We start from the raw sequence: 13604 nt of genomic DNA, 5'->3' as shown, positions 1-13604 counted from the left end.
AGCTACTCAGGAGGCTGAGGCTGGAGAATCACTTGAACCTGGAGGTGGAGGTTGCAGTGAGCCGAGATCACGCCACTGCACTCCAGCCTGGGAGATAGAGATTTTGAGATTCCATCTCAAAAAAAGAAAAAGATAAAGATAAATCAGAAGAGGAAAGAAGAAGTTCTAGATGATAGAGAAGAAGGCTTGCGGGTGAAAGGAGTGCAAGCCGCCTGGGCCGGGTAGAGCGGGCGTGCCGCCAGCAACCTTCCCCAGGGGCTGCACCCGGGGCCGGAGTTCCTGCTGCACAGCCGGAAGCAAGCTGTGCACCTTCACAGCGCCGAGACACGTCGTCTGTCGTGCGTTCACTTCCGGATCGTCCTTGCCAGTGTCTGCCGTGTGCTGTGCGTCTGTGAGACCCTGGCAGTCTGTCAGGTTAGGGGCCATGGACGTGGACCAAGTCCTTTCCTGATACCCTGGATCCCTACAGATTCCTTGTTATAGCTAAAAATACACATTCTTTTCTTCGACAAGTATTCATTTTGTAAATTACATACCTTGGTAGTCAACCTTTTAAAATCTAATTTTTCAACTTTCCTTCTTCTGTAATGATTGGAAATTCTGATTCCAGTTAAGTTGGTAATTATGTGGTTTAGCTTTTCTAATTTTTAATGACTACAACTGTAGGTGTATTCACAGTTCCGGAACAATTAAAAACTGACATTTTGATTGAAAAAGAGAGTATACTAAAAATCCTGTTTCCTGGACAGGAATATTTTGGGGTATAAGCCATTCCATCTCGGAAATTTCAGGGGCCTTGTAGAAAGGTAAGGAAGGGGCACCCCCTTCAGAAAGGGTTTTAGGGTCCTGAGTTCCTGGGCAGTGGGAGTCCCTCGGGGTTGAAGGTTTGGAGTCAGGGATCTGTAAGGGTTGCTTCTCCACCTGCATCTTTGGGCACCTCTAGCCAGACACTGATGTGGCTCAGGTGGTCCCATGGAGAGCGAGTGGGGCATCAGGGTGGAGGCCCCTCCTGCACCATTGCCCTCTCTGGGTGGGTCAGATGTGCTCTGGAAGCCATGTGTGTGTGTGTCTGTTGCCAACATTAGGCCAAATGCAATGTGTGTGTGTGTGTCTGTTGCCAACGTTAGGCCGAGTGCGATGTCATGTTTGTGTGTCTGTTGCCAGCGTTAGGCCAAGTGTGATGTCGGAGAGGCGGTGTTGAGTGTTTCCGCCACACGCTGTGGCACGAAGGGCCCCTGCTTCCCAGCATCCCGTGAGGGGCTCCACATGATGTCTGAGCTGCCCTTTCTTTTATTTTGCTGCCATTAATGTGTCTCTTTCTCTTTTTTTTATTCTTTGACCTAGGGAAGATTTAGGATTCAGATTTATATCGGAACAGGTCAGTCACCACCCCCCTATCAGTGCGTTCCACTCGGAAGGCCTCAACCATGACTTCCTGTTCCACGGCTCCATCTACCCCAAGCTCAAGTTCTGGGGCAAAAGCGTGGAGGCGGAGCCCCGAGGCACCATCACCCTGGAGCTGCTCAAGTGAGTGTCGGTGCGTCCTGCTGAGATCCGCTTCCTGCAGAAACTGAAATGGGTGCTGGTGATGTGGAGGGAAACCTTCCTTCAGAAGGAAACCCTGTCATTTTTCTCCGGAGGTGGTGACCTCCCCACAGCAGAAACGTCTTCACATAAGCTTCCTGACCAGGGTCCCATGTTGCTGGGGTGCATCCTCACGTCTGCAGTTGGAATTCACACCCCTTTCCGTCATCGTTCATTGTATTTCTTGTCTTTTACTGCATAACAGCCCCAAACTTAGCAGCTTCCACACCAGTCTGGCAGGGTTTCTGAGGGCCAGGGACCGTGAGGTTGCGGTGGGGATGAGGGTTGGGTTGCCCATGGCACCTGTGTCCTGGCTGCCCTTCTCGGCTGCTGGCAGGGCCCCTTCAGGGCTGCTTGCTGCAGGGCACTGCGTCCCACAGGGGGAGAGAGCTGAGAAGGAAGCCAGGGAAGTGTCCCTTTGCACACTCCCCCACCCTGTGCTCATGTGGCAGGGGTGACTTAGGGTTGGATTTTGAAACAGCATGGGAGGGGACCCTCTGAGAGGCTGCTCACTACCCCTCTTCACTCTCAGCCTAAACGCTCCCCAATCCAGTGTCGACCAAAGACGCCTCAAAGCAAAACACAAGTGTCCAACAAACGCCAGCCGCTAAGACCTGGCAGACACAGGCCAGATGCTGGCGTCCTCCTGGGCCACCAGTTCTGAGATGCAAGTCTTGCCAAGCCACTGCCTGCAGTCTTGTTGTAGGCGCCAGGTCCTAACAAATACATACAGAAATAAGTAATAAATGACACCTTGCCTGATGAAGCATTTGATGTGGGTTTTGCTTCACATTGGCCCTGCCTGGATGGTGGCTAGAAGGTTCCACAAGGACCTGGAGAAGCCCCTGAGAGTGTGTCCTGGGGCTGGTATGGCCTAGTGCCTGTTGTGCAGTGGCCTTGCTTTCTTAGGAAGAGGCGTGCAGAAATGAAAAGTTGTACACCTTGCTGATAAAGTTGTACACCTTGCTGATAACCTTGCCGATGAACCAGTTTGGGTTCCACCCCCAGGAAATTGAGAGAATTCCACACGTGTCGCAAAATATCCTGCTCTGAGCAGATTTCTGCCTTCACTGTGGCTCCTCCACGTAGCCCTTTAGAACATGGGGCTACTAATCTGCTGCCTCACATTTGTGGGGTGTTTTCTTCTTGGGCAGGGCCATTTGGGAGGATGAGGAATAAAGGAAACAAGTATGTGGAGTGCAGTTGAAAACCCTGCACCCCTCCACAGCCACGTGCCAGCTCCCCAGATAGCCAGGGCCGCATGCCCAGGACCCTGCATTACTGCCGTATGTGTCTGGTGAGGTGGCTTTTCTTTTGACGACTTCACAGGAAAGCCATTTCTCTTTGTTCAGTCTTCTTTGATTGCTTATTAACTTGTCTTGACATTTAAGTAGAAAGCTTTGTAGATGCTACAAAGGAAAGAAGAAGTACATTTCAAACGCATGCTAAATACACAACCTCCGTCGCAGGGGCTTCAAAGCAGCGTGCTGCTCTCCCGTGGGTGCCGGTTGCTGTGACCCAGCCCCGCCTGGTCGTTGCGTCTTAGGTCACGTCGTGTCTTGGCTTTTCTGGACTCTCACCGCTTGTTTTCTGGTGTCTTCACAGACATAATGAAGCCTACACCTGGACCAACCCCACCTGCTGCGTCCACAACGTCATCATCGGGAAGCTGTGGATAGAGCAGTATGGGACAGTGGAGATTTTAAACCACAGGTGACAGCACCCCACCGTTGGGTGAGAGTGCGAGGCTCCGGGTGGGGATGGGCGAGCCGGGGAGCGTGAGCATCCGTGCTCCTGGTGGGTTTTAGCTCAGCCTCACGAGCTGCTGCCGTGTCCCCGCCAGCCCAGGCATAGCAGCTGCCTGGACTTTGACCGGTGTTGGCCATGGGTGCTCCTCATTCACAGCCTCGTTTTTAGTCACGGTCTTTACTTTAAGGCTTTGAGCTATGCTGAAGAGCCGTGTCATTGCCAGGTGCAGCACAGTGGCCATCCACAGCTGTTGGCCACTGTCTAGGCTCGAATGCCCTACTCCTGGAAGCTCATGACTGGTGGGCTTTGCCTTTTCACCACTTCAGTGAGATATAATCGATGCATCATAAGATTCGCCCATTCTGAGTGGACACTTAAGTGATTTTTAGTAAATTGACCGAATCATGGAGCCGTCCCCACAGCCCGTTTCAAACACTTCCATTGCCCCAAAGGCCCACCACACCCATTTGCAGTCACCCCCCGCCTGCCCCAGGGGCCTCCACCGCACTTCTCCTGTTACAGAGTTGCCCTTTCCGGCTGTTTGCTGTCTTGCAGCAGAAACCTGTGTTTGTTTTTCTTACAGAACTGGACATAAGTGTGTGCTTCACTTTAAACCGTGTGGATTATTCGGAAAAGAACTTCACAAGGTGGAAGGACACATTCAAGACAAAAAGTAGGTCCTTGCCAGGTGGTTCATGGGGCACCACTGCAGCCTGTGTGTCCCCGTTAGAGGGCTCAGGTGCTCCTGGGCCTGTGTGTGCAGACATGCACGAGACGCGGGTACACCAGTGCCATCTGTTCATGGTCCAGAAGTGTGACTCTTTCTTGTTTTGGAAAGACATTTTGTTATTCAGCATAAAAAGAAAGAAAAGGTATTTTTGAATGTAGTTTCTAGGTGGCTTGTTACTGGGGCCATCTTCTTTTGATAAAATTGTCTTGAGAAGTCAGCTGTTTCCACTGGGAGATGAGATGAGACTGTTTCGCAGCAGAGCTGAGGTGGGTGGGAAGTGTGGCCTTGCCTTTTCCTTCCACCAGCACCCCATGCACGTTGTCAGGCGAGACTCAAATGTGTTAGCTTTGTGGGGCGTCAGTGTCATGTGACCAGTTCACTCCAGTCTTTAAATCAGGGACTTTCACAACTTTTTGTGAGCAGAGAAATGGTCAGTACTGTTTTAACAAATTTTTCAGTTTTTCTCCCCATTTGGGTTAATTACTTTGTAATCTGGGTCTCAAATTTGTTTTTTTCAGTAAGGAATTTGAGCCATAGAATGTCATGAAGTTCCTTCTAGTTCCAAAAATGTAGACATTTCGCATTAGAAACTAGCCCCCAATTTAAAACAGTCAGGGCCAGGTGCAGTAGCTCATGCCTGTAATCCCATCACTTCCGAGGTAGGCAGATCACCTGAGGTCAAGAGTTTGAGACCAGCCTGGCCAACATGGTAAAACCCCGTCTCTACTAAAAATATGAAAATTAGCCAGGTGTGAAGGCGCACATCTGTAATCCCAGCTACTTGGGAGGCTGAGGCACAAGAATCTCTTGAGCCCGGGAGGTGGAGGTTGCAGTGAGCCAAGATCACACCAGTGCACTCCAGCCGGGGCAGCAGAGCAAGAGGCTGTCTCAAAAAAATAAGACAGTTGGTGTTTCTGTTCTGTCCACCCTCTATGGTATACCAGAAATGCACCTGTTTGAACAGCCTATAAAATAAAATGGCCAGGCTTATGACTGACCATTTCTCCCATAAAACATGTGAGGATCAACGTGTGGACCTAGAAGGGATAGGAGTCTTACAACGGGGTAGCAGTCGTCAGTGTTCTGACACCTCTCCCCCTTGGAACTCAGCTCAGGGAGCAGCTGGCTGTTTCCAGAACCGGGCGGGGACCCCGAGGCCAGACTCGCTGACCTTCAGTGAGTGCACGTAAAGTGTGTTCTGGTTTTCTGGTTTTCCATCCTAAATTTAAGGGTGCTGTGTCCTTGGAGACAGAGAGTTGTCCCCAGGCTGTCTACTAGGTGAGGCCTGGCCCAGTTCCCCGCGTCTGTGTGCTGGCTCTGCAGGCACTGCAGAGACACCGTCCCCTCCTGGGTCCCGAGCCTGTCAGAGTTGCACTTCCCGGGGGTCTGTGGTCGTGATTGACTCTTCCCAGCAAGAGGCGAAAGGAGAAAGAAAATGGGAGTCTGGCACTATTTGGCTTCATCCCTTTTAGAATCGAGAGCTCTGGTGGCCACTCTGCATAGGTCTCTGGGTTATTATTGATGAAAAAAGGCAGGCGGCGAACCAAAGATCAAGCAAGCAGCGTTGACTGCACCGATTAATAGAAAAGGGCTGAAGGACACACACACAACACATTCAGTGTGTTGACAATGATGAGTGGGCGCATGCAGCTTTGCATTTTAAAACGCTCACTCTTTTTTTGCCCCTTCCTGTCTCCTGCAGCCCCGTGGGCCATCTGTCTTTTGGGTTTCTGTCCCTTGCCATCTCCTGCAGCCCCGTGGGCTGTCCGTCCTTTAGGTTTCCGGCCCTTCATTTTCCTTTCCATGGTATCAGGGCTAGGAATGGTCCCAGAATGCAAATTTTCACCTTCGCATTTATGTCCAGAGATGTCCCAAAATGCATAAGAAAACATGCCTGAGGGGAATTTATTCCAGGGTCAAAATTAAGGTGCTACATGTTTAGACAAATGGTTTGTAATGACTAAAACTTGGCCTTAAAAATCCCATTTAATTACAGCAAAAAGAAGCTCTTTATGATCTATGGCAAATGGACGGAATGTTTGTGGGGCATAGATCCTGTTTCATATGAATCCTTCAAGAAGCAGGAGAGGAGAGGCGACCACCTGAGAAAGGCCAAGCTGGTAAGGGCTGGGGCGTCCCCGGGCAGAGCTGAGCCCTGGGTGCTGAGGGCTGCCAGGCCGCTGCTGCCTTTAGCTCACCTGTTGGGGGCCCAGGGAGCCTTTGGGCCCCACCAGGAGAGATGAATGTGCAGAATTTGTCTGTCTAGATGAACTGTGTGTTGTGGGTTCCAGTATCAGTGGGGAGGTTTATCTGTATTTCTTTCCGTTTTTTGTTTTTGTTTTTGTTTTCCCTCCAGGCAGGGTCTCCCTCTGTTGCCCAGGCTGGAGTGCAGTGGTGCAGTCATAGCTCACTGCACCCCCCAGCTACCAGGCTCAAGCAATCCTCCCTCCTTAGCCTCCCAAGTGGCTAGGACTATAGGCATGTACCACCATGCCTGACTAATTTTTATTTTTTTGCAGAGATGGGGTCTTGCTATGTTGCCCAGGCTGGTCTTGAACTTCTGGGCTTAAGCAATCCTCCCACCTTGGCCTCCCAAAGTGCTGGGATTACTAATAGGCATGAGCCACAACACCCAGCCGATTTATCTGTATTTCAGTTACATGGAGGCTGCTGCTATAAACCGTGGGCACCAGTGCCCTAGAGTCATACATAGTCGCTGGCCCCCATGGCTGGAAGTATCTGAGGGAACCTCAGGCAAGGCCGTTTCTTTTCTGGAAGCTCCAAGTTCTGGGTCCTTAATAAATCTTCTCGCTTTCTTTGAGTTAGCCTAGACATATTGTTAAAAATCAAGTGAATTTCAATTTTCTGTTTTTAGTTGTGAGTACCAGATAATATATTCAACAGCCAGAAAGTACTGGCAAGGCTTTTTCCCCTTAGAGCTTTGGAATACTCATTACCTTAAGACTAGTTGTTCTTGAACTTAAAAATAAAAGTGATAGTTCAAAAGAGGTGTCATATTTTCTACATAATGAACTGGAATGTACCAAGCCTGAAATGTTCAATATTTATTTAACGGAAACATTCAGCCTCCTCTGGATCCCAAGTGTTTCTTATGTTGTAGTATATTCATTTGTGCTGTTAGACACCTTCTCTAATCACCCTCTTTTATTTAAAAAGGAAAATTCTGCGTACACACTAGACAGACCTAGAAGGGTACATCCATTTAGCGATGTCTTTTGATGCTTTCCTGCTCCTTGAGGCGACCTAGAAATGGGAGTTTTCTGTGAATGCTTGTCCTTGAGCCACGGCTCTCCCTCACCCCAGCCTTGGGCCACGGGGCCTACAGCCAGTGTGAATACAGCTGGTGCAGGAAGCCCTGGGCTTTGACTCGCTTGTTTTCAATGGTCTCCCTGAACAGCTGCTTCTGGAATCATTCTCTCCCTTTTCTAGGACCCATTTATTTTGAGAAGCAGTGTGGCAGGTTTTGTCTTTTCATCAGGGTGTAGAGAGCCTGAAACCCCCACACAGGAGCCACTTCTTGATGGAGGGCAAAGCTGCACTATCTAGAAAGCTCTCAGTCCCAGAACCTGCCTTCTGGGGAGGCACCGTGCATGTGAATGAACCTGCTGTTTGAAAGGCACAGCCGTGTCCTTGCGCTCAGACTCCACGAAGGCACAGCCGTGTCCTTGCGCTCAGACTTCATGAAGGCACCGCCGTGTCCTTGCGCTCAGACTCCACGAAGGCACCGCTGTGTCGTCGCGCTCAGACTCCATGAAGCGCCGTTTCGCGTGCACCGCTTCTTCCAAAGGGAAACACGCCTGGCCACTTACCTCCTTCGTCTCCTGAAGGGAAACACGCCTCGCCGCTGACCTCCTTCGTCTCCTGAAGGGAAACATGCCTGGCCACTGACCTCTGTCATCTCCGTTCTGGGTGTCAGAACAGACAGCACAGCCCCACGAAGGGGTGTGAGCTGCTTTAGGGACTGGGGCCCAGCTCCTCTCCGTACAGTGATGGACAGACAGTGTCATAGACTGGAGAGGAAATTCAATTTTCTCCTTAGTTTAAGAAAAAGGCCAGGTGTGGTGGCTTACGCCTGTAATCTCAGCACTTTGGGAGGCAGAGGCGGGTGGATTGCCTGAGGTCAGGAGTTCGAGACCAGCCTGGCCAACATAGTGAAACCCCGTCTCTACTAAAAGTACAAAAAATTAGCTGGGCATGATAGTGGGCGCCTGTAATTCTAGCTACTCAGGAGGCTGAGGCAGGAGAATCTCTTGAACTCGGGAGGCAGAGGTTGCAGTGACCCGAGATCGCACCGTTGCATTCCAGCCTGGGCAACAGAGTAAGACTCTGTCTTTAAAAAAAAAAAAAAATAGGAAAAGGCCACCTGGCTCTGCTCAGGCATGGTGACTGGTCTGAAAGGCGCTCTGAGAATAGCTGTCCTCCTGGCCAAGAGCGGCCTGGCCCCGGGCAGCCACACAGCAGGGTTCTGTGTTTCAGGATGAAGACTCCGGGAAGGCTGACAGCGACGTGGCTGACGACGTGCCTGTGGCCCAGGAGACCGTGCAGGTCATTCCCGGCAGCAAGCTGCTCTGGAGGATCAACACCCGGCCCCCCAACTCTGCCCAGGTCTGTGTCCCTCCATGGCCTGACGCCCCCACTGTGAGGCCAGGCCTGTCTGCCTGCCCATGTCACACCCGCCTCTGGGCCCAGCCCCTCGGCTCTTCCCTGTCCTTGGGCCCTTGCCTGCCACCTTGCCTCAGGCTGTTGTCCCAGAGCAGAAGGAGGGGCTTCTGTCAGAGCAGACGGAGGGACCTCTGCCATTGTCGGAGTGGCTTCTGTTGTCCCTGGAGCTGCGTCCCGGCCCTGTGCTTGCCTGCCTTGGGGCCTGCTGCTGGGGCTGGGCACCACTGCTCCATAGGACATGCAGGTCGAGGTGTGGACGCATGCTCAGCTGCATGTCAGAGCTGCCCGCCGATGCTTGTGCTTCCCCTGGGAACATCAGACAGACACGGCCATTGCCGGCCAAGGCCCGCACTGAGTGCATCTTATCAGAAGAGGCTTCCATACCTGTTCGCGGAGATTGCTTTTCTAACTTGTCAATTTAGATGCTTAAATACCGTGTGATATTTATTTTTGAAAATTGCACTTATAATTTTTATTAAATATATGATAAACTACATGTCTTACGACAAATAACAAAATATGTGATATATGGTTCTATGATAAATATCACATGTAATATCTTAGTATTTTTTTATAAATTCTTATTTGTATATAAAATATATGCAACTTATGCAATTTTGTATGTCCCATAAACAGAGCAGAACATGCGTAAAATACAGAAAAGGAAGCAAAACCTTCACTCTGAGCACGTTATCTCAACAGTCACTGTTATCATTTGAGTAGAGTACGAACTGGTTTAACCACGCTGTTTTCTTTTTTAATAGAGGCAGAGTCTCGCTCTGTCACCCAGGCTGCAGTGCAGTGGTGTGATCTTGGCTCACTGCAGGCTCCAATTTCTGGGCTCAAGTGATCCTCCCACCTCAGCCTCCTGAGTAGCGAGGACCACAGGCGTGTGCCACCATGCCAGACTAATTTTCTATTTTTTGCAGAGAGGAGGTCTTGCTATGTTGCCCAGGCTGGTCTCGAACTCCTGGCCTCAAGCATTATCTTCCTACCTTGGCCTCCTGAGTTGCTGGGACCACAGGCATGAGACACTGTGGCCTGCCAATGATACTATTGGTATTTTAAATTTATTATTAGGAAAATTGCTTATGTTTTTTTTCAGGGAAGTCTCTTTAAAGATAACTCGTGCTTCCAGCCTTTGGCTCAGCGTATGTGTTGAGTCCTGCCTGCCTGCCAGGCCCTGTGAGCCTGGGCACTAGAACCAGGCAGACGAGGTCCCAGGAGGGAGGCGGGGCAGGTGGTGCCTTGGGTGCCAGGGAGGGCATCTGAGTGCTGTGGCTTCAGTCATGGGGTAGGGGTGGGGGTGTCTAGGGATTGCATTTGGGCGGAGGGGACAGGGCAGAGCCCCCTAGAGTAGACTAGTGTGTGAGGGCCCAGGGGGCCATGGGGATGAGGGTGGAGGGGGTGCAGGGGTCTCCAGATGACTTCAGTATTTGCTGTGACGTGGGGTACCAGGAGTCATTTGAGCAGGGGGTGACGGGCGCGATTGATGTTTCTTGTGGCCTTTCTGGCTGCTTGCTGAGATGCTGTGAGGGCAGCAACAGAAGAGGGAGGACACAGGTGGTGGCTGGAGGACCTGGCTGTGGCGGGAGGACCTGAGTGGAGCCAGGGCCTTGAGGGCTGCAGAGGCCGGGAGGCTGTGGGTGCAGGATGCTGCCGCAGGCCTGCTCGGGTGTGCTGTCCACAAGACGCCGAGCAGACAGCTGCGAGCCAGAAGTCAGGCAGAGCAAGGCTCTGGGCGTCCTGGGCACGGGGGTACTGTCATACCCTAAGCATTCCAGTTTTTAATGTGACAAATTAACTTGCTCCCAGGGCTGAGGCTTTGGCAGCTGCAGGGGTAAAGAGGAGGAACCTGTGGGCAGGTGTGGCTGAGGGCAGGAAAGGAGCAGGTACAAGCTGAGGGTTTAGCAGTGGGAGACAGGTGGCGTGGCTGGAGTGTTTCCAGCAAGCTGGTGACAAATCTGTTGATGAAGTTGTGAAGACAGAAAAAGAAATGTGTGTGAGTTTTGCTGTTATACCTCAAAATGCAAACGTTACAGCCACAGTGCATGATACGTGCTTAGTGAAGACGGCAGAGGCATTGAATTTGCGGGTGGAAGACGTGAGCAGAAGTAGGTTCCCATGGTGGCAGTCAGGTAGCACCTGCGGGATTTCAGGGGCCCACTGGGGGTCTTGGAGCGTAGTCCATGGTTCAGAGGCCCTGCTGAGGTCGCGTCTCTGTGCCTTGCTCCACAGATGTATAATTTCACCAGTTTCACTGTGAGCCTCAACGAGCTGGAGACAGGCATGGAGAAGACCCTGCCACCCACGGACTGCCGCCTGCGCCCTGACATCCGTGGCATGGAGAATGGCAACATGGGTGTGTCCACGCAGTCAGAGGAGGAAGCTTGGGGCCAAGGATGCCCTGGCTAGGGTGGGAGAGCACAAAGCACTCGCTGGCAGAAGCCAGGCTCTCGCCTACAGGGGGGCCCCGTCCCTCTCCCTAAACAAACAAGCAGGCTGCAGGCCTTCTAGCTAGGCTTCTCAGACCGTCTGTGGTGAAGGGCTTTAAAGATCGCTCACCTGCCTCAGACCAAACCTTTTGTAAATAAATTAAAATTACATTATTAGAAAATGAAATGAAAAAGAATACATACAAAGTACAAGTCCTAGGCCAGGCGCGGTGGCTCACGCCTGTAATCCCAGCACTTTGGGAGGCTGAGGCAGGTGGATCACCTGAGGTCAGGAGTTCAAAACCAGCCTGGCCAATATGGCAAAACTCCATCTCTACTAAAAATACAAGAAATTAGGCGGGCATGGTGGCGCCCGACTGTAATCCCAGCTTCTAGGGAGGCCGAGACATGAGAATCGCTTGAACCCAGGAGGTGGAGGTTGCAGTGAGCCGAGATTATGCCACTGCATTCCAGCCAGGGCGACAGAGTGAGACCCTGTCTCATAAACAAACAACAACAAAAAACACACAAAAAAAACAAAGTACAAGTTCCTAATTTTTTATTATTAAACAAAAGATTACATTTTGAAAACTGCACGTGTTCCGCTGTGGGGATCCGTGTAGCCATCAGTGCAGTCACTGGCACGCATGTGGTGTGTCCTGCAGCCTCACACTCTCCCGGTGGGCTCGGTGCATGCAGCGTTCATCTGTAACGTGGCAGATGAACAACTCACTCACTCATCTAGATGGAATCCGCAGTGAAACTCCTGGCTGAGGAGGCATATCCAAAGTGTCCTGGGTTTTGAGTTAGTGATGTTTTATTTATTTATTTTTAGAGTTGGGATCTCACTCTGTAGCCCAGGCTGGAGTACAGTGGTGTGATCTTGGCTCACTGCAGCCTCAACCTCCCAGGTTCAAGCGATCCTCCTGCCTCAGCCTCCCGAGTAGCTGGGACCGCAAGTGCATGCCACTACACCTGGCTAATTTTTGTGGGTTTCTTTTTTTTTTTTTGAGACAGAGTCTCTGTCCCCCAGGCTGGAGGGCAGTGGCGCGATCTTGGTTCACTGCAAGCTCTGCCTTATGGGTTCAGGCCATTCTCCTGCCTCAGCCTCCCGAGTAGCTGGGACTATAGGCGGCCCTGCCACCACGCCCGGTTAATTTTTTGTATATTTTAGTAGAGACGGGGTTTCACCGTGTTAGCCAGGACAGTCTCGATCTCCTGACCTCGTGATCCGCCTGCCTCGGCCTCCCAGAGTGCTGGGATTATAGGCATGAGCCACTGTGCCTGGCCAGGGTTTTTTTGTTTTTGTTTTTGTTTTTTTTTGAGATGGAGTTTCACACTTGTTGCCCAGGCTGGAGTGCAGTGGCGCGATCTCGGCTCACTGCATCCTCTGCCTCACAGGTTCAAGAGATTCTCCTGCCTCAGCCTCCCAAGTAGCTGGGACTACAGACGTATGTCACACACCCAGCCAATTTTTGTATTTTTGGTAGAGACAGGGTTTCACCGTGTTGGCCAGCCTGGTCTCGAACTCCCGACCTCAGGTGATCCACCCGCCTCGGCCTCCCAAAGTGCTGGGATGACACTGCGCCTGGACTAATTTTTGTATTTTTTATAGAGATGGGGTTTTGCCATGTTGCCCAGGCTGGTTGCCAACTCTTGGGTTCAAGCGATCCGCCTGCTTCAGCCCTCCTAAGTGCTGGGATGCAGGCATGAGCCACCGCGCCCAGCTTGAATTAGTGACGTTTTCGGAGAGAAACCCAGCTCCCGAGGAGCATGACCTGGGAATGGATGTAACTTCTCATGCTTTGTATTCAGAACGTGTGCCCAGTCCTTCACAGAAGCCACATGGCAGTTATCCGGGAAGGTGAAGGCTAAATGGAGCTCATCTTTGAGAGATGGGCTCTGATTTGCACAGCCCGTGGTGGGGCTGGCACAGCAGGGCATCAGGTGGTGCTTGGGCCCTGCCTGTCCTTCAGACTCCTGCACCCGCAGACTTTGAGTAGCGCTGTCGTAGAACACGCAGCTCAAGCAGCCCCCACGCTCTACTCAGCTCCGCTTGGGAAGGGCCCCGTTGGCGCACTGGTCACTGTGGCCTCGGCAGTTGTGATTGTGTTTGGTCTCCCGATCACAGAACCTGTTGTCTGTGGCATTCCAGCCACAGTGAGACATGCCAACTAGAGATCTAGGTGCATAGCGGGTGGCGGGGTGCGGTTCTAAGGTCTCTGTCTGACCTAAACTGTTTGCTTGGATCCTAGATCTGGCCAGCCAGGAGAAGGAGCGGCTGGAGGAGAAGCAGAGAGAAGCGCGGAGGGAGCGGGCCAAGGAGGAGGCGGAGTGGCAGACGAGGTGAGTACTGTGGTAGCCACGCAGGCTGGGGCAGCGAGGAGGCCCCACACACGCCTGGGGACGGCGGGGAGGCCCCA

General features: G+C 51.8%; 1 protein-coding gene across 1 annotated transcript in view; it reads left to right on the top strand.

Moving 5' to 3' along the window:
- Positions 1-13604, top strand: part of OSBPL2 (oxysterol binding protein like 2) — a 57168-nt gene that overhangs the window by 38621 nt on the left and 4943 nt on the right. Inside the window, exons 7-13 of the mRNA XM_032143197.2 lie at positions 1345-1527; positions 3190-3297; positions 3917-4006; positions 6060-6183; positions 8561-8689; positions 10985-11108; positions 13437-13527. Of these exons, the coding sequence (XP_031999088.1) occupies positions 1345-1527; positions 3190-3297; positions 3917-4006; positions 6060-6183; positions 8561-8689; positions 10985-11108; positions 13437-13527 (849 nt within the window). The remainder of the gene's footprint in view (positions 1-1344; positions 1528-3189; positions 3298-3916; positions 4007-6059; positions 6184-8560; positions 8690-10984; positions 11109-13436; positions 13528-13604) is intronic.

This window comes from Hylobates moloch, unplaced genomic scaffold (assembly GCF_009828535.3).
Source record: "Hylobates moloch isolate HMO894 unplaced genomic scaffold, HMol_V3 SCAFFOLD_21, whole genome shotgun sequence".
NCBI lineage: Eukaryota > Metazoa > Chordata > Mammalia > Primates > Hylobatidae > Hylobates > Hylobates moloch.
This window is presented reverse-complemented; position numbering and strand designations above follow the sequence as displayed.